The 20,163-nt window shown below is 48.0% G+C and overlaps 1 protein-coding gene across 1 annotated transcript; it reads left to right on the top strand.

Annotated features, from left to right (window-relative positions):
- The first annotated feature begins 9,201 nt into the window (after positions 1–9,201).
- LOC122374798 (ficolin-1-like) lies at positions 9,202–19,203 on the top strand. Its single transcript, XM_043353783.1, has 2 exons — positions 9,202–9,318; positions 17,798–19,203. Exon 2 carries the CDS (start codon positions 17,803–17,805, stop codon positions 18,949–18,951), a length of 1,149 nt encoding a protein of 382 aa, XP_043209718.1. The 5' UTR covers positions 9,202–9,318; positions 17,798–17,802; the 3' UTR covers positions 18,952–19,203.
- Positions 19,204–20,163: the final 960 nt, after the last annotated feature.

Raw genomic sequence — 20,163 nt, 5'->3', positions numbered from 1 at the left:
TAAAGTGTGTGTATGAAAAAATAAAGGATCACATCAGTCCACTTTAAACGTTTTTGTTGCAATAATTTCCTATGTTCTCGGACACGTCGGACACATCCCAGGATATGTGGATTGGAATTGAAGTTGACGTTGGGATAGCATTGAAGTAGCGCTGTATTTTCCAAAGTTCGTTACTTGATTTCTATAGTCGGCTCCCGGTACTCGGGTGTGTTCATAGGTTTTCAGGTGAAATTTACCGTTGAAAATGGTAACTTAACCCGGCCGGGCCCGGGGGGTAATCCCAACCACCGCAGCCCGGGGGGCGTATTTCACCCCCTGTCTAACGTATCCAGGGTGATAATTTCTTTTTTGGAAGCTAGACAGAGCCATTATCCCCACCTATCAGACCCCACACTGAATACAATTAAACGGAGGATTGGGAGTAAGCCAGTGCCGCACGTATGCGCGTATATCCGCAATCATTGTTAACCCTCGCACGACCAGGCCATTTCTCATAACACGAACGACCAGGGGGGGGGGGGTGTTACGACCCCCCCTGGCGTTTCGAAACGGAAGGTCGTAGAGCTTAGCGGAAAAAACCAACGGATTGCTCTCAACGAGATCTCGCGATTGGTGGTATATTTTTTAGTCCTAAGTCATTATTTAACCTACTTTTGACCGGTCAAAGGTCAAATTTTCGGAAAAATAGACTTTTTTCAACTTTCGGCGGCGATTGCGGCAAAACGGTGGGCGATATCGACTTGAAACCTTCACTATCGTGTTCCTTGATCAATTCTCTATCGTTTGGTATGTATTTCGTTTCCCTAGCTCTAAAAATGGCGCGTTGGGAGCGCCGGAAGTCGGCAAGGTCACAGTCGGCGGCAGAAATTCGAAAAATCAAAATTTAAATTTTTGAAATCTGATTGTATTTTTGGATTTGGGAGGCCCATTTGCTCCCTATAGAAGCTAATATTGCTGCATATTCCCATTGAGGTGACAAGAATTAGCAAAATAGTGGTTCGGGCGCTTTTCAAAAATAGTACCGGACGCTGTTCCTCTTGTGACGTCATAGCTCCGTGACCTGACCTGACCCGGTCAAATTTCTTATACCATATGATAGCCAATACTTGCCCCAACATGCATGGGAAGTTTCATCACAATCCATCAACCGATGTCCGTACCACGGGCAGGAAACCTCGGGCGTTGGCACTCAGTTTGTGAAAATCCGGCCGGAGGCTGTACCTCTTATGACGTCATAACTCCGTGACCTGACATGACCCGATCAATTTTTTTCGGCAAAAGATGCGCAAAGGTTGCCCCAGAGGGTATTGAAAATTTCAGCCCGCTACGACAAGCCGTTTAGCGTGCACTTCGAAAAAACCTCAGGGGGGGGGGGTGATACACCCCCCCCCCCCTAGGCGTTCTAGGGTTAACCACCCTTCTAGGAGTAAAGTTAAATTCCATTGCAAGTTAGTCGTACCCACTCTCAGCAAAAAAGACCGATCCGGCTCTCACAAATTATCCGCATAAGGTGTAGCGCATCACAACAAATCGACTCCCAGTTTATCATGTTTACACCTAATCCAAAATTTTCATGGCCCCACTCTTAGCGACCTTCACGTGTAACCTCTTTCTCGAGACAATGCCAGGACAGAATGGTGATTCGACGTCAATCCGTCCTTTCCATCTTCAGGATAGTTCACCTTCTCTTCCACGCCTCAACCCCCTGCTCCGGGCTGGACGGGCAACTATATATGTATATCGCAATCGGGCAGCTCACATAGGAGCGCGCCTGTAGCCGGGTGCAGTGAGTGCTTGGGAGGGGGGGGGGGGAAGGGGGTGGGTCATGGGTGGCCTGCCCACTGGCTGGGCTCAGTCTCCAGTCTACGATTAACCGTGTCCGCTCAGACAAATGTCTCCCCTTATTCCAATAATCCTGCTAGCTCTAAAATGGTCTGATTAGATAAAAAGCCTATCAAAGAAAGAAAACAAGCGTATGCTCCACATCAAGCAGCTTATCAATCTATGCAAGTTATGAATCCTAAAAATTATTATTTTCCCAGGTCCGCCCTCATTACCCCTGCCAAAGGGCTCTGCTGCCCCCAGAGGGGGCCTACTACTTGCCAACCCTCAGTTATCTTTTCTAACGTCAAAGCCTGAAACAGACTCTTTCCGCAGTCAGGAAATCGCATGCAAGAGCCTATTCAAATACATGGAAACAGGCTCGCATCAATCGCACGCACCTCCCGCAAGCGATTGATGCGAGAATTACAATTTATTTGAATGGGCTCTCGCATGCGATTTCCTGAACGCGGAAATAGTCTGTTTCAGCCTTAAAGGTTGGTAGTCTCCAGAGAATGGCGATGCCTATCTGTCGCCTGATAAACCAGACTATGATTTACCAGACTACATCCAGACAGACGTGATTTATCAGACTACATCCCCGTTATTCATTATATATGCACAATGTATATAGTAGATCCAATTTCCAAAGCACCTAGTTATCTCTCAGCTCCGTTAGCATCGCCGACCGTTTGATGCATGAGTCCATTTCCTACCATGCGATTTTCAGATGCATGGAACACATCGCTTAGTGAACGAACAGCCCGAGGCCGATAATCTGCGAGAGAAAAAGAAAGGAGTGTTTGTGGCTGTTTGAACCAGTAAATGTGAAATGTGTCGCAACATTTTACGTGCGAACATTTTACGAGCATTGCGCACAGCCATGCTACACACGCTGAAACTTGTCTCATCTGTGAGCCTCTTTTACACACTTCTCAAGCTTCGATCACGTCGACGCTTGCTTGTGTTGCGAAAACGCAACGAAGGGCGTAAATGGGCTTAGACGAAACCTTTTAACCCTCGCACGACCAGGCCATTTCTCATAACACGAACGACCAGGGGGGGGGGGTTGTTACGACCCCCCCTGGCGTTTCGAAACGGAAGGTCGTAGAGCTTAGCGGAAAAAACCAACGGATTGCTCTCAACGAGATCTCGCGATTGGTGGTATATTTTTTGGTCCTAGGTCAACATTTAACCTACTTATGACCGGTCAAAGGTCAAATTTTCCGAAAAAATCAAACTTTTTCAACTTTGCGCAACGATTGCGGCAAAACGGCGAGAGATATTAACTTCAAACCTTCAACAACGTATTCCCCACTCAATTCTGCATCATATATGGTGTTTTTGGTGTAGGGGAGAGTGGGGCAAAGCGGCCACCCGGGGCAAAGCGGCCACCCATCGTTTTAGCTTTTCATAGCTGGCGTCAGTTCCAATTTATGGTTCCCAATTATACTTTTCTTCACGGTCGTTCGAATGAGCCAGACCGGGGTTTCAGGCCCATCACCATTGTTCTGTGAAACACAGAAAAGCATTTCTTGCCAGGTTACCAACTATGTTTATAATTTTTAAATGTTTTGTTATACCGTAACCGTTTGGAATTTTTATAAGCGCTCTTGTCCAAGCATTGCATGGTTATCGTACATGCATTCTACCAATTTTAATGTTTTTTACCCCACTAAAAGCTAAGCTGGAATATTTTTGTCTCGGACGGTATGCGCGGGGCAAAGCGGCCGGGGCAAAGTGGCCACCCCCCTATTGGCCATAAGTTGCTTCCATCTGGATAAAAAAACATTATTTATATTCAAATATGTCGTCATGAATTCATCTTGGCCACTTTTCAGTCGCATGAGTTACCAAATAATGCAATTAAATGTTTTTTCATGAAAATCCTTTCTTTGTTTACCTACAGGTGGAAGATCATGAAGTAAACATCCATCCTCGCTTAAACCTTGTCACCATCAAATACCCTAGTCGTACACGAGGCAACTATGTTGTTTCTCATATCGGGACTTAGGAAGACGCCGGTGGCCGCTTTGCCCCAGGGTATGGGGCAAAGTGGCCAATATGCATAGGTTTAAAGTTTTGTCAATATCTTCCATATGTGAACGCCTTTGGAAATAAAACGCAGTTGAAATAAAAGGCAACTTAATAGGGATCACATTGGTATAGAAAGAATCTTTCCAAGTTAAAAAATTAAGCGTTGGCATCGTGAGAAGCGTTAGGGTGGCCGCTTTGCCCCACTCTCCCCTATTTACCCTATAAAAGTAAGAGGCCTATTGCTGATGAGTGATATGGTGTCACATCACCCTCCGGTGTTTGTCCCGATTCGTCGGCTGTTGACCACTGCTCCGCTATAAATACTGTAGGTAACGACTCAGAAAAGATATGTGGATATCCACTGCAATGTGGATACTGGATAGCATCAGCAGAAAACCTCGGGACTCGGTACACACTTCGTGAAAATCCGGCCGGAGGCTGTACCTCTTATGACGTCATAACTCCGTGACCTGACCTGACCCGGTCAATTTTCTTGCACCACACGATAGCCAATGCTTGCCCCAACATGCATGGGAAGTTTCATCATGATCCATCAAACAATGTGGGTATCACCGGCAGAAAACCTAGGGATTCGGCGCACACGTTTGGTAACTGTCGGCCGGAGGCTGTACCTCTTATGACGTCATAACTCCGTGACCTGACATGACCCGATCAATTTTTTTCGGCAAAAGATGCGCAAAGGTTGCCCCAGAGGGTATTGAAAATTTCAGCCCGCTACGACAAGCCGTTTAGCGTGCACTTCGAAAAAACCTCGGGGGGGGGGTTGATACAACCCCCCCCCCCTAGGCGTTCTAGGGTTAACATATTCATTTACTACTTGCGGTATGTTCTGCTTCTGAAGCTTAGGAACGCTTAGCCAGACTACAATGAAACTTTGAATGTAGCTTGCATGTATCGTCACCCTTGCAGCTGCAAGTTTATCTATTGACGTCTTCTATTCGATCACTCCGCATTTATAAATCGCCCGTCAAAGCCATCCATTGATATTGGTAAAACCGCATATTACTTCAGCTGTGGGCTGTACACTCGTCAAATATATCTGCAAGTCATCAATCTATGTTTTTACTTTCTTCTCGAAGCAGTCTGTGTTCAAGAGCCTCACGAGCTACCTGCGCTCAAAAAAGTTACTTAAAAACCGCCCAAGAAACGGTGCGAAACTGAGTGTTTTAACATTGTATGGGCATCTCTATATTATAAGATCTCTATGGGTGCGAAGTTGGCGCAGACCCCCGTCGGTGCGCGGGTTAATATTTCTCAATATGTTTTTTCAAATGGTTTAAATGGATATATTTAGGCATTTTGGGTCATCCCTGATGCTTTCGATATATTCGATAATCGAAAAAGCATAAACACACGATACATATGTATTGCATCACAATTCACATGTTACATACATACACTTTGAACACTCTCACGACACGCCGCGCTGGTTCGACTCTGCCAGTCACTGCTGCCACTGCTGAACAGTCACTGCTGCTGTGGCAGTCGTCGCTGTCGACATCACTGCTGTCGGCGCCGTCGTCACGACGTAGCTGATTCTCTCTCTCTCTCTCTCTCTCTCTCTCTCTCTCTCTCTCTCTCTCTCTCTCTCTCTCTCTCTCTCTCTCTCTCTCTCTCTCTCTCTCTCTCTCTCTCTCTCTCTCTCTCTCTCTCTCTCCTCTCCCTCTCCCTCTCCCTCTCCCTCTCCCTCTCCCTCTCCCTCTCCCTCTCTCTCTCTCTCTCTCTCTCTCTCTCTCTCTCTCTCTCTCTCTCTCTCTCTCTCTCTCTCTCTCTCTCTGGCTTCAGTCGCTGCTGCTGCTGCTGCTGCTGCGGCCGTCGTCGCTCTCGGCATCACTGTTGTCGCTGCTGCCGTTGCCGTCGTCAGCCGCCGCCGTGGGCGCGTGAAGCTTCGGCTCTGCCAGCAGAGCCAGGGTCTGCGGCTGCAGCTGCCCGTGCCGGTTTGTGTAGAGGCGTCTGCGGCGCTGCAGACCCAGGCTGCTGAGCAGCGCACTATGGTTGGAAACGGCCTCACGGATGGCCATGGGCAATTTCGGAATATATGTATATTTGGGGTGTCATTCTGTTGGAAATTGATGAAATGTTTTGAATTGGGCAGAAAAAAAATACTTAGTTGCGCATTTAGTCTTCATTATCGTGCGTGGAATCGGGAGTTTCTGATAGTGGCCTTATTGGTGCGCCGTCAAAGGTTTAAACAACCGCGCTGGCGATTGCATGTGGAGTACCTCAATGACGTTGTAAAACTGGATTATTATATATCAAAATAATCCTTGTTATGTTGGCTATCGAGTGGAGTGACTCTTTTTCCCATGTGTGTTCAAAATCAGGAACGGCATTGCATTCTGTTTGCAGTGTCACCACAGCAACATTTGCAAAATTACGTTTATGTTTCATTGGACATACAAAAAGTTCTCCATCGACCTCCATTGAGCTTTTTGGCAGAATAAGTCTCTGTTCAATTCTGTGTGAGGGGAACCTAAAAGCAAACTGCGCACTTGTGCGCAAAATCGTCCATGAAGCTTCATCTCCCGAGGCGTACCTACCCGTCGCTTCGTTAGCAGCAGGTCTGCTCGTCAGTCGTGCAATGGCTTATCCTAATAAATGATGGTAAGAAGCAGGGTTGCGAAGTCAAGGTGGCGCCAAATCCGACTCCTACTCCGACTCCGACTCCTGTCTCGTTGCCATGACTCCGGGCGACTCCGTCTCCGACTCCGGACCCCTGCCAGTGTTTCGGAGTCGTGATGGAGCTGTTCCGATTTCGACCGACTCCGACTTCCACTGCGGGCTCCTGACCGACTCCGACTCCGACTCCGACTCCTGGCTCGTTGCCACGACTCTGGGCGACCCTGACTCCGACTTTGACTCTGACTCCGACTCTGACTCCGACTCTGACTTCGACTCCGCCCCCTCGTAAGAAGTAACTGCTCGCCCCTGCACCTGGAGTATGGATATCGTGCAAACGTGTATGGATATCCTGGAGTATGGATATGGATATCCACTGACAGAACAGACATACAGACATGCTGTAAACGCCATTACACTGCCAATACCATGGTAAATCCAATGGCTATCTATGATTTTTGATCATCGTTCTAGATTTTCCAAAATCTTGAACTGAATCTTGGCAATTTCTCGTGACTACTTCACGACCATGATGCATGCATTTCTGAAATTGATCTTTTTTTCAACTAACCACGTACTCGTATGATAAAATGAATGTCACCATCGTGTTCTACGCCCAAAAGTATCCATAAAACATGTGTCGTGGGCTACGAATAGGTACCAGTTTTAATTTTCGGGGTTATGTGCTTACCTGATTGACCTGACTTTGACCCTGGCCTATGTTTGACTGACCCCTACATGGATCTGACACTCTTTTAGCACTTATATGAAGGGTTGTGCACAGTTGTGACAGAGTTTATGGCGAGAGGCACCGATTGCGAGGTTCTAAAGTCCATACTACTGAAAGCCTGATTTCAAGTGTCTGACCTGACCTTGACCCGACCGGTGACCTCGAAATTCAACTTTCAAGTATTCATCTGAATTGTCTCGTCGCGTTCTTTCGTTTGCCGCCTCGTGCGTTTCGCTGCGCCTATTGGTTCTCGAGTTATCGGCTGGGGGCGTTGAACGCCCTCCCCCCGGCAAACGGCGGGTGGGGAAATACCCCAGCAACTGCCGGGTTAATCAGACGCATTTTTTGTCATTTTGATCGTCATTTTATTTCTTACCTTTTTGTCCAATCTAAAAAAAATCATTTATACCTTTTCTCCAAACTTTTGACCCTTTATGACAAATAGTAGGACACTGTGCGTCACTACGTTGATATTTCTCGCCCTAAAGCATAACAACAATATCCATTCAGTATAGCAGTATTCAAAACATGTTCAAAATGCCTCGCTATATCGATGACATTACGAAAGACCTAGGCGACTTATAACATGCTTGCAATAATGACGTCACACATGCGTGACGTGACGGGACCTTGTCGTTTCTGAGTTGCTGTATGATGCACAAAAGACACTGGTATACCTATGCAAAGTTTCATCGTAATCGGTCCACGCATTAAAAAGTTATAGGGCAAAACATTTTTCGCGTTGACCCCCGGCCATCCGTAAGGCCGTTTCCAACCATAGTGCAGCGGGTCGCTCGCCACGAGCAGGTAGCCCAGGAGGTCCGACATCGTGTGGATCCTCGAATCCTTGCGGGTGTGTCGAAGGCGGTACTGGCGGACCCGCTTGTGGGTAGCCTCTGCTGCTTCCTCAGACATCATACCGATCGGGAGGTGGCAAGACTCCACCACGGCCGCCCAGTGGCTCAGCAGCTTGTGCAATGTGCAGCGTGGTGGACATGGGGTGGTGGCTGTACCTCTCGTCATTCCGGATCCTGTCGGGTCACGCACCGTCCGCCTCCAGGTCAGGTCACGGCGCGCGGCTGGGTCATGACTGAGCGGTGTGCCGTCGGTCATGTTTAAACTCGAGCTACCGGTGAGGCGATCAAGTTCGAGCAGGAAAAAAAGGTCGGGCCAAGTCAAAAAATGCTGGCAAATTGCAATCATGCTAGATTAGATCTGACGTGGCGGCAAACGGCGGTAGTTGTTGAAATCTTCGGTTTTCATGAAACATCTTTATGAAAACGCTATGCATGTATTGGTTTGATTCTATCAGTCGTAACGTGCAGACGATATGTCAGCCAGTATTGCAAGTTATCCTATCGTTTTTTAGAGACATTGAGAAGAACAATGGTGTATGATTTATATCAATTCAATATGTATTACACTATGTAAATTTGCGTTACAAAAGTCGCGTTCTCGTCCGCAAATCGGCAGGATATGAGAAAGCCAACAATTTGTCCACTTTGAGTAGTCAAATCACCCCCTAAAAGTTGCCATATGTGCAAAATTCAGGTGGTTTCATAAAATTCAGGCAATTTCCTATACATTCAGCCATATTTCAAGCAGATTTTCGAAAGTCACTTTCTTGATTAAATTCGCCCTAAACTGGCGCGCGGCTCGTCCGTGGTGGGTTGAAAATGATAGCCTTGCCTGCTTGCAATAATTCATGCCTTCTGTGTATGACTTACCGTGATAACATCTAGTGCAGCGACAGCATGAAAAGGCGGGGGCTCGCAAATACCTACTACCCGGGACCCAGCATTCACTCCACTGCGCCCAACCCCCAATCGTGCAGTAATCACGTGCGGACCATGTGCAGTTAGTTGGTGTTTCTGAGGGAGCTCTATGACAACTGCCGGAAGCGCCTGCGTCTGGTCAGTCGTCCACTGCCCTCTGCCCCCCCCCCCCCCGTCTGTCCGTCGCCAGGCAAATATTCCGCCTCACGGTGACTCTGAGCTCTGAGCTGCCACAGTCAGTCCGGCGACGGTGCCGCCCTGAAGCGGAGGGCGCACCGTTTTATAGCGAAACGCTCCGGCTAGAGCCGCTGACAGGTGAGTGTGCCTGCAGACTCGCCCTGCAGAGTAGTACTTTTCTGGCCTGTGCAGGGTACGGGCCGACGCAACCCTGGACAACGCACTCAGACTGCAGGAGGATTGAAGAGCATATTGACGGTATTTTTTTTATCTAATGTAGGTCTTAACCCTCGCCCGTAAACGGTGTTTTGCCACCTTCGCCCATGCAGGGGGGGGGGGGTGCGACCCCCCCTGGCGTTTGAAAACGGAGCGTTGTAGAGCTTAGCGGAAAAGACCAACGGATTGCTCTCAACGAGATCTCGCGATCGGTGGTATATTTTTTGGTCCTAGGTCAACATTTGGCCTACTTATGACTGGTCAAAGTTCAAATTTTCGGAAAAATCTAACTTTTTCAGATTTCCGCGCCGATTGCGGCAAAACGGTAAGAGATATCGACTTGAAACCTTCACTGTCGTGATCCTTGATCAATTCTCTATCGTTTGGTGTGTATTTCGATGTCATAACTCTAAAAATGATGCGTTGGGAGCATCGGAAGTCTGCAAGGTCATTTGTGCATTGGGTCACGTCAGGCGTGAGACGTCACTGACCTGACCCTGACCCAAAATGAACTACAAGAAACAACCTAGGATGCCTGAAATGGATAGCAAATTCGAATTCAGGGCATCAAAATACCCCGAAAAGGCATACAAGTGCAAGATGTCATTACAGGTCAACCCAGGTCACTGACCTTACCTTGACCTTTAGTAACCTTCAAAATGTCAACGGACATTGTGCCAATGTCAAATCAGCCAGTTGTGAGTTGTGATTCTAAAACAATCCATCAGTGTGTCATGTCAGTCGGCATTTATACCAATGTGAAGCAATCTCAAATTTAGCGTAAATCTGGCTGGAGGTTGTTCCCTTAATGACGTCATAACTCCTTGACCCTTATGACCTTGACAAAAAAATACCAAAAGTTGCGCAAAGGATGCCCCCAGAGGGTACTGAAAATTTGAGCAGGCTATCTGAAACGGTTCGGCGTGTAGCTAAGAAAAACCTCAGGGGGGGGGGGGGTGCACCAACCCCCCTCCCTACATGGGCGAGGGTTAACCCTCGCCGGCCGAGGGGGGGGGGGGCGGGTGCCGCCCCCATAGGGTTTTTTCGCGATAGCTCCGAACACGCTGGCGATAGAGAGAGCTGAAACTTGGCATACCTGACCTTTGATCCCAGCTGGATCTTTTGACACCAACCTCATTTTTGGGTCAGGTCAGGTCATTGACCTATGGCGTCATAAGCGAACCTCTGCACGGTCTTCAGATGTAGCAACTTCGCAACGCCCTCACTGCCAGAGGAGATGTCACAAGGAAATGAAACTTGCAGGATCTAGTATCCATTATGAGTTCCACAACTTGTTTATCTCGAATTTTTCCTAAAGGTCATATGAGGTCAGGTCATTTTCGTGACCTCACTGAAAACTGCTATTCTGGCGCTGGGAACGATCTCCAAATATCTCAAGCACACAGAATCGTGATTTGATGCACTCCTTGCAAGGTTAGATGCGTCACTTTTGCAATGTTGACCTTGCGTGACGTCATTTATGACGTCATCAAGGTCATATTAGTTTTTCGTCAATAACTCTTGATCAAATTGAGCTAGCGAGTCGGGAAAGCCACCAATGGACTCAGAGGAAGGCCTGCCGAATCGAATGATATGCGACATGACCTCTTTCGACCAGCTTCGTGACCTGGGGGTGTCGACCTGACCTTGACCTGAGGTCAACACCCCAAGTTGACCTGACCCGGACAAAAAGTATATCATTCGACGCGCCTGAGCGAGGCAAACACGATGCTGCCAAAATCGGCGCTCTGCGGTCATTTTTTGCGAAGTTATTCACCAAAAACTGAACCGTACCTTGGGGCACTTGACCTGACCTCAGAGGTCACCGGTTGACCTAGGACCTTAAAATCGGATACCAATCTCTGCGTCTCGTAACGGCGCACACGCTCGTTCTTTCCGCGACGCGCTAGCTCCACCAGGGGCGAAACGGCGAGGGGGGGTCGTACCCGCCCCCCCCCCCTCGGCCGGCGCGTATGTAGAAAACCAATAGGTCCGGCGAGGGTTAAAAGGTATCACATGATGTATTATTGCGTGCCGATAAGCGACTCCGCGTCCATTTTCCTCTCAATCAGTCTCAGTCTCAGCCAGCTTCGCAATGTGGCCACAACCAATTTTCTTTTAAAAAAAAACTAAGAAAGCGAGAAAGATGCAGAAAAGCAATAGATAGGTTGCTAGCTTTAGTGTCTCACAAAGGTCATTTTCGATCAGGTCGTTGCTGCTGTAACTGTAGGTTACTTACTTTGTGCAGTGTAAATGGCATGCTCTGATTAGCGACCCCGCTAAATTTGAATTCCGCTGTATCACAGCGTGTCCGTTCGTTTGTGCTGCGAAAGTCTTATTTTTACTATCATTAGTATTTGAACATTTTCTACACACACACTTACGTATTCTTAGTTACTCACTTATGTACCTACTCACGTATCCTTCAACCTTCACCATAACGTCATGGAATTTGAGATCACGTAACCCCTTGCAAAAACGTAAATGGGTAAGATATCCCCGCGGGTTAACCCGCGCCCTGGTGGGGGACCATTTTTTGCCGCCCCCCCTTCCATACCTACTTTTCGATATATCTCCAGAACCGCTGCGCCAATCGTCACCAAACTTTCAGTACCCTCCCGAGCATTAATTTTACACATTGTTACCAAAAAAAAAATCCAAAGGGATAGGTTGACCGCAAATGACGTCAGAATGACGTCATGTTCTGCCGCTTTCGACCCCAAAAAAGGTTCTGCGGGAAGAGCTGTCAGGCATATAGCTTTGAAGATACAAAAAAAACGTTTAGCACATAAAAGGTGTAAAATTATCAGGACTACGAAACTGGCGTCTCGAAATCTCGATATTTTTTCCTTTTGACCTAAAAAAGTACCTAAAGAATATAATTTTGTTTGAAATATACCTACTTGTCAAAAAACAAAACAAAAAGTGTTTTGATTTCCGAAAAAAGCAGAATTATGTGATAGCACTTGTCTACCTCTATTCAAAGATCAAATTTTAGATCGATGCCTCTTTTTTGGCCAAGTTACATCGAAAAAAAAACTGTTCAAATTAACGTCAAATTTTCAAACTCACTTTTTAACCATTCTAGACCACGTAGCGCAAAACAAAGAACACCATTAGATTCGGCGTGACGAGCTGCATCGAACTATTACCCATTTAACCCGCGCATGACGGGGGGAGGGCTGTCCCGTATTTCGGCAATATCTTTTAAATCATTTGACGAATCAGCACGAAAATTGCAGAACCCTCAGCAGCATCAATTTGACACCTTGTGTTAAAATTTCAACATTCTAGCTACAATAATTTGGCCGAAACTGACGTCAGAGTGACGTCATGTCAGCCGATTCTCATGCAAAATATTGAATTACGGCAAACGCTCTCAAGAGCTTAGTTTAAAGATAGATCCGATTCCTTTGCATCAGTGGACTACAAATACACGTAGCTATCAAACTGCTATCTCGAATTTTCAAAATTTTGAAAATTTTGAAAAATATGTTTTTACAACTACGAACAAATATTTTTTTTATTTAAAAGTTTTTGATTTTTCGCAAAAATAGGAATACATGTGATAGACGACACACTGATGAACTACTCTACCAAGTTTTAGCTAAATATCTTTAAAAATAGCGAAGTTATTTGCATTATTGTCAAAATTTTACAATTAGGTATACCTTTATTCTTTCAAAACCATTTTTAGTACGTTTCTGACATCCTAGAGCAATATAAATGGCACCATCGTGTTCCTGAGCCCAAACTGCATCTGATAGGCATCTTTTTTGTTGAAATATTTCATTTTCAAAATTTGACCTTTTCTCACCTGAAAGTGACCTGACCTCCAGTAAATTCAGCTGAAAATGACCTCAAATGACACAAACAACATTATTTTCGAAATATACGAGTAAATTGACCATAAAACATGCGTCACGTGACCGATATAATATGATGTACAGCTTTCATGACCTAGGATGACCTGGCCTTGACCTGAAAAATTCGAAGTTAAAGTTTGGTACCCTCAGGGTATCTAAGGCATATGTCAAGGAGTACGTAAACCAAAAATGAGCCTGATCGGACTTGTCAGCCGGCGGCCAGAGCCTAAATTGTGAACAAGCAAAAACGCCGATAATTTTTACTTTGACCTGACCTGTGACGTCATCGGTGACCCTGAGGTCAATGAAATTAGGTTTTGTTCGACAGTTTTTGCAGGGCTATCAGATGCTGTTTGAATTTTGACGATCGGTCCAGTAGTTTCGGAGATAGGAGGGGGGACTCTGGAGAGCCCCCTCAGTCACTCGCGTTATGTAAAATACCCCAGTCATGCGCGGGTTGATGCAAAAAAAAATCAACTTTGAAATTCAACCTTTTTGACCTGACATTGACCTGACCTCCACCAAGGAAGTGACCTAAACCATTCCTGATGGTCTTATGCCCAACGCCATTGAATTTGAATTGAAAAATTGTCCATAAAACATGCACCACACAGTTCTAGTAAAATAGGGATCATGTGCTGACCCTTGGTGACCTGACCTGATATTATCAGTGACCACTAATAGCAATATATGTATGGACTAGGCAACTGACGCCCTATCGCCGCTTTTTCGATAAAATGTGTTTTACTCGATATTATAACGCATTCCCTATAGAAGACCCGTGACCGGCAAAACTTTTCATCTTTGACCTGACCTGTGACACCTGTGACGTCATCGGTGACCCCGGGGTCAATGAAATTTGATTTTCCGCGACAAACTTGACATGGCTTTCGAACGCCGTTTGAATTTTTGCAAATTCGTCCAGTAGTTTCGGAGATACGAGGGGAGCAAAAATAGCCTCCCACCGCCAGGTCGCGTTACATATAAACAAACCCCACCAGTGCGCGGGTTAATAACCCGCGCCCCGCTGGGGGGGGGGGCAGAATCTGCCCCTCCCGTTTTTCGCCAATAACTTCTAAACGCGTTTTGCCGCCGACCTGAAACTTTCAGTACCTTATCATACATCACTTTGACACGTTCCCTGAAAATTTGAGCGAAATCCGTCGGAAAAAGTTTGAGAAAATGACGTTTTAGTGACGTAATGTTCACCTTTTTCGTCTCAAAAACGGCAAAATTTCAAACGCCGCTAACATCTTCATTTTTAAAGGAATCAAGACGTAACAAAAAAGGTTATACGTGATATTGATTTGTCTATCAAGTGCTCTCTCAGTTTTTTGAAAATGTTGGATTCTGGCCCAATAAAAAACTGATTTTTTTTGGAAAATAATTATAAAATTCAAAATTTTGAGTGCATCGTAACAAACTGCATACATGTCAGAGAAGTGGTCTATGTGCACCTACATACCAATTTTTAGAAGAATTAGTTCAAAAATGTGGGAGTTATTCAAAATTGTATGACGTCACGACACACATTTTTTGAAAAAAAATGATATTTTTGGAAGTTCTAGACCTCGGACGGTAACAACAATAGCACCATTCGATTCACCGTGAAAAACTGCATCAGATAGATACCTTTTTAGGCCTTAACAACCAACTTCAAAATTTGGCCTCACTTGACCTGACCGTGACCTGACCTCGACCTGAAATTCATCCAGAGGTGGTCCATATCACTTATTGAGTGTGCCTATTGAATTCTATGAATAAAATGACCCATAAAACATGTGTCGCACATGCCCTTTCTAGGTATATTTTGTTTTTGGTGACCTGACCTGACCTGACCTGACTTTGACCTTGACCAATTGAATGGTATTGTATGCAACGAATATTGTCTTGGTAGTCTAAGTACACGTTTTGGGCAATTTGTCTCAGTCCATTCTTCGGCAACTACGGTGCAAGGCCGATACTGTAGAAACTTGGACTTTGTACTCTTGACCTGACCTCTGACCTACTTAACCCTCGCCCGCACATGCCATTTTCCCATCCTAGAACGCAACATGGGGGGGTGGTTGCCACCCCCCCCCCGCGCCATTTCGTTACTGTTGGAGCTAGAGCTTAGCGGTAAAGACCAAAAAGATTCTTTGGGAAGAGACGAATCCAATGATACCCAGTTTTACCTTCTCAGGTCAGTCATTGACCTTCCAGGTCAGGTCAAACTAAAAAATGTTGCTGTTTTGGGTCACCGTTGGATATCAAGTGCGCTGCTTATCAAATACCGATGACGATGCTGTTTTCTGGTGCCAAGCCAGCTAGAACCTCTTTGTCACACTATCCGACCAGAATTTTGCTGCTGAGGTCATTTCAGGTCAAGTTGGGTTAAGGTCAATTATATATGTTTGTATGTCTGTGTGTGTCTGTGTGTATACTGATGTGTGCACCGATTGTTTTTGGGTCCATATTACATGAAATCATGATCTGAGAAGCTTTTACCAAAAATGCAGTCAAAAAACTTCAAAAAAAGTAAATTCAGCTTGCCTAAAACGCAATTATCTTAGATGACCTAGGTTGACCTTGACCCTGACCTTGACCCCTGTACATCGTCGAACAACATGTTCCATGATAGGTGGGAGGTAAGACTGGCAAAAAAGGCCGAAATCCGGGTGTCAAAAGCTCACAAGGCCCATGGCAAACGCAAGATGTTGATAATTGGCTATTTGGGTCATGACATTACCTGAAAAACAAGGTCATATCTCCGAAACCAAAAATCACAGAAACTTGAAATTTTCAGTAGACATCAAGAAAGGATAGAGGAGCAGCTATACGAAAAATCAGCCTTCTACATAGCTCTAAAAATGTTGAGTGCAGAGCAGAAAGACTACCTGGAGGGGGGGGGGTGGCAACCACCCCCCATGTGCGGGCGAGGGTTAAGCAAAAAAATGGGCTCTTAACCCGGCAGGCGGTGGGCCTACAAGCCACCTTCCGCGCGGTGGGGGGGGGGGATTTTTTGCCCCCACCGTATCTCCGAAACTACTGGACGGATCCGGAAAATTCAAACGGCGTTCGATAGCCCTGTCAAATTTGTCGAAGGAAACCAAATTTCATTGACCTCGGGGTCACCGATGACGTCACAGGTCAGGTCAAAGATAAAATGTTTCACCGTTCACGGGGCTTCTAGGGAAAGCGCTATAACACCGAGTAAAACGCATTTTGTCGAAAATCAGCGATAAGGCGTCAGTTGTCTAGTACATATGTTGCTATTAGAGGTCACTGGTCATACCAGGTCAGGTCACAGGTCAGCTCACCAAAGGTCACAAGGGTCACCACATGAGCCCAACTTTACTAAGGCTATGCGATGCATGTTTTATGGCCAGTTTTTCATTTCCAACTCAATGGTGTTGGTTATAAGACCATCAGGTACGATTTAGGTCACTTTCTGGTGGAGGTCAGGTCAAGGTCAGGTCAAAAAAGGTCAAATTTCAAAGTTGATATTTTTGCATAAAATGGGTATCTATCTATTCGATGCAGCTCGTCACGGGGAGTCTACCTAATGGTGGTCTTTGTTTTGCGCTACGAGGTCTAGAATTGCTAAAAATCGAGTTTGAAAATTTGACGTCATCAATTTTGAACAGTTTTTTCGCTATAACTTGGCCAAAAAAAAGGAGGTATCGATCTCAAATTTTGTATGTAGATAGAAGGCGGTAGGGACTATCACATTTATTCCGTTTTTTTTTTCGAAATTTACAAAACTTTTTGTTTTGTTTTTTGCTGTTATATTCAAAAAATCTATTTTTTTTTATTTTTGGGGGTCAAAATAAAAAAATCGAAAAACCGAAATAGCAGATTTGTAGCCCTCTTGATTCCACACCTTTTATGTCTGAAACATTTTTCTGTGTCTCTAAAGCTGTAGGCCTGACAGCTCTTCCCGCGAAACCTTTTTTTGGGTCGAAAATGGCAAAAATGACGTCACTCTGACGTCATTAGCGGCCAACCTATCATAGCCTTTGGAAAAATATGTGGTCACCATGTGCACTAGCTGCTCCCGGGAGGGTACTGAAAGTTTGGTGACGATTGGCGCAGCGGTTTTCGAGATGTATTGAAAAACTAAAGAGGGGGCAAAAAAAATGCCCCCCCCCTCACCGCCTGGAAGGTTAAGATTCGCCTTGTTGAGAGCTTTCGATTGCCGTTTTCCCCGTCTTTCTACGACCATCGGTTCGGAAGTTAGACAGGGGGGGGGCAGAGTCCGCCTCCCCCCCCCCCCCCCCACCCAGCAGGGCGCGTATGGCTGAATAGCCCAGCGGGGCGCGGGTTAAGGGCGGGAACCAAAACAACAGAAGGATTTTGCCGAAACCTTTTTCCACAAAAGCCTTGGCTTTAGTGGAAAATTGTGTCCCGTACACAAGTGTCCGCTGTGCCGGCAGGAGTGATTTCGTGTTACCCGTGTTCCGTGACCCGTGCAGCAGTGTCCGCTGTGCCGGTAGGAGTGATGCCGTGTTACCCGTGTTCCGTGACCCGTGCAGCAGTGTCCGCTGTACCGGCAGGAGTGATGCCGTGCCCGCCGGCGGCCCTGTTGGCGGCGGCCCTGCCGTGCGCGCTGCTGTCCCCGGTCGGCGCGGCGGCCGACCCGCGGCCGCCGATCCCTGCCAACTCCACCTGGGAGGGCCGGCCGCAGTTCTGGCAGGTGGCGGCCGTCGACTGGTCGCCGCCGGCGGACGCCATCTACGCGCGCCGGCCGGCCCGTGACGCCCACCACTGCGGCCACCTGTGCCTGCTGGACGGCTCCTGCGCCGCCGCCGACCTGGTGAACGGCTCGGAGGGCCTCACCTGTCGGCTGGCGTCGCGCCGCGGCGGCGGCAGCGGCGCCAATGCCTCGGCGGTGGCCGCGCTGGTCCGGCGCGGCCGCGCCCAGCTCGGGGAGCGCTGTCTCACCGATGGTGAGTGCTGGCAGGGTCTGGAGGGTGCCGGGTGTGTGGACGGCGTGTGTGCGTGCCCGGCGGAGGCGCTGACGGCGCGCGGTGACTGCGTCATCAGCGACTGTACCGAGCTGACGGCGCTGGGCGTCACCACCAGCGGCCAGCACTGGGTGCGGCTGGCCGCCGGCGCCGCGCCCGTCGGCGTCTTCTGTAACATGGATAAGGACGGCGGCGGCTGGACCGTGTTCCAGCGGCGCCGGAACGACACCGAGCAGGTCGACTTCTACCGCTACTGGCACCACTACCGCGACGGCTTCGGCACCGTCACCGGCCAGTTCTGGCTGGGCAACGAGCTGATCCACCGTTTGACGGCGCGCGGGCCGCACCAGCTGCGCATCGACCTGTTCGACTTCGAGGGTAACCACCGCCTGGTGCGGTACAGCTCGTTCGCCGTGGCCGGCGAGGGCGACTGCTACCGACTCTCTGTGTCCGGCTTCTCGGGCGCCATCGGCGACTCGCTTGGCCGCCACAACGGCCAGTGCTTCTCCACCAAGGACAGGGACAACGACCGGTACGACACGGGGTCGTGCTCCCGCAGGTTCCGCGGCGGCTGGTGGTACCAGCGCTGCCACACGGCCAACCTGAACGGCTTCTACTGGCGAGGCACCTTCACCGAGTACGCCAGTGGCGTCTCGTGGTACCACTGGCTCGGCCACCAGTACTCGCTGAAAACAACCGCCATGCTGCTGAGGCCAGTCGACGCCGCATCCACTACTCGGTGAATAGGCACCACCATCCGCGGCCACTACTCGATGAATATGTACCGCCACCCACGGCCACTACTCGGTGAAAAGGCACCGCCACCCGCGGCCACCAGGTACTCGTTGAATAGGCACCGCCACCCGCGGCCACTACTCGGTGAATAGGCACCGCCACCCGCGGCCACCAGGTACTCGTTGAATAGGCACCGCCACCCGCGGCCACTACTCGGTGAATAGGCACCGCCACCCGCGGCCACCAGGTACTCGTTGAATAGACACCGCCACCCGCGGCCACTACTCGTTGAATAGACACCGCCACCCGCGGCCACTACTCGTTGAATAGGCACCGCCGTCCGCGGCCACTACTCGTTGAATAGGCACCGCCACCCGCGGCCACCAGGTACTCGTTGAATAGACACCGCCACCCGCGGCCACTACTCGATGAATAGGCACCGCCACCCGCGGCCACTACTCGATGAATAGGCACCGCCACCCGCGGCCACTACTCGGTGAAAAGGCACCGCCACCCGCGGCCACTACTCGGTGAATACTGAATAGGCACCGCCACCCGCGGCCACTACTCGGTGAATACTGAATAGGCACCGCCACCCGCGGCCACTACTCGGTGAATAGACACCGCCACCCGCGGCCACTACTCGATGAAAGGACACCGCCACCCACGGCCACTACTCGATATAAAGGCACTGCCACCCGCAGACGGATCGCGCAGGGGGTGAGGCGAAACGCTTCCCCAGATCTCATACAGCAACGCCGATATCGCCAACAAACTTTCACACTTCTTTAGTGCAAGCGTTGATGTAAACGTTCCAGACAAAAGAGCTGGTGCTAATGAACCGCTGTCTGGAAGTTTCGAATTTCGGATAGAACAATCACAAAAAATGGATATTTGTCCTTAAAAGTTCAGTTTGTTCAGCCAGTGGCGGATTACCACACCGAACAACATTACAACAAGAAGTTACACGACATTACTGTTCAGTATGCGTTGATAACACGCAAGTCATGAATGATGAAAAACTGTGCGTCACAGGTGATCACGTTCCTTCACATTCATTTAGCGTAAATATTGCATGACAAGGCCATTTTGTCGGCCACTTTCTCGCACTTCTGCCATTCGGAAGGCTGTTTTTTTTTTTTTTTTTGAAAACCTAGCGTATTTTGACAATACCCCAGCTTTCATACGTTCTTAAAATCGAGCCATTACAAAATATATTC

Source organism: Amphibalanus amphitrite, unplaced genomic scaffold (assembly GCF_019059575.1).
Source record: "Amphibalanus amphitrite isolate SeventyFive unplaced genomic scaffold, NRLGWU_Aamphi_draft 000040F_arrow, whole genome shotgun sequence".
Lineage (NCBI taxonomy): Eukaryota > Metazoa > Arthropoda > Thecostraca > Balanomorpha > Balanidae > Amphibalanus > Amphibalanus amphitrite.
Note: the sequence above shows the minus strand (reverse complement) of the source record. Positions and strands in the feature narration are given on the sequence as shown.

Coding starts and splice junctions, on each gene's coding strand:
- LOC122374798 (XM_043353783.1), top strand. CDS start 17,803: ATGCCGTGCCCGCCGGCGGCCCTGTTGGCGGCGGCCCTGCCGTGCGCG.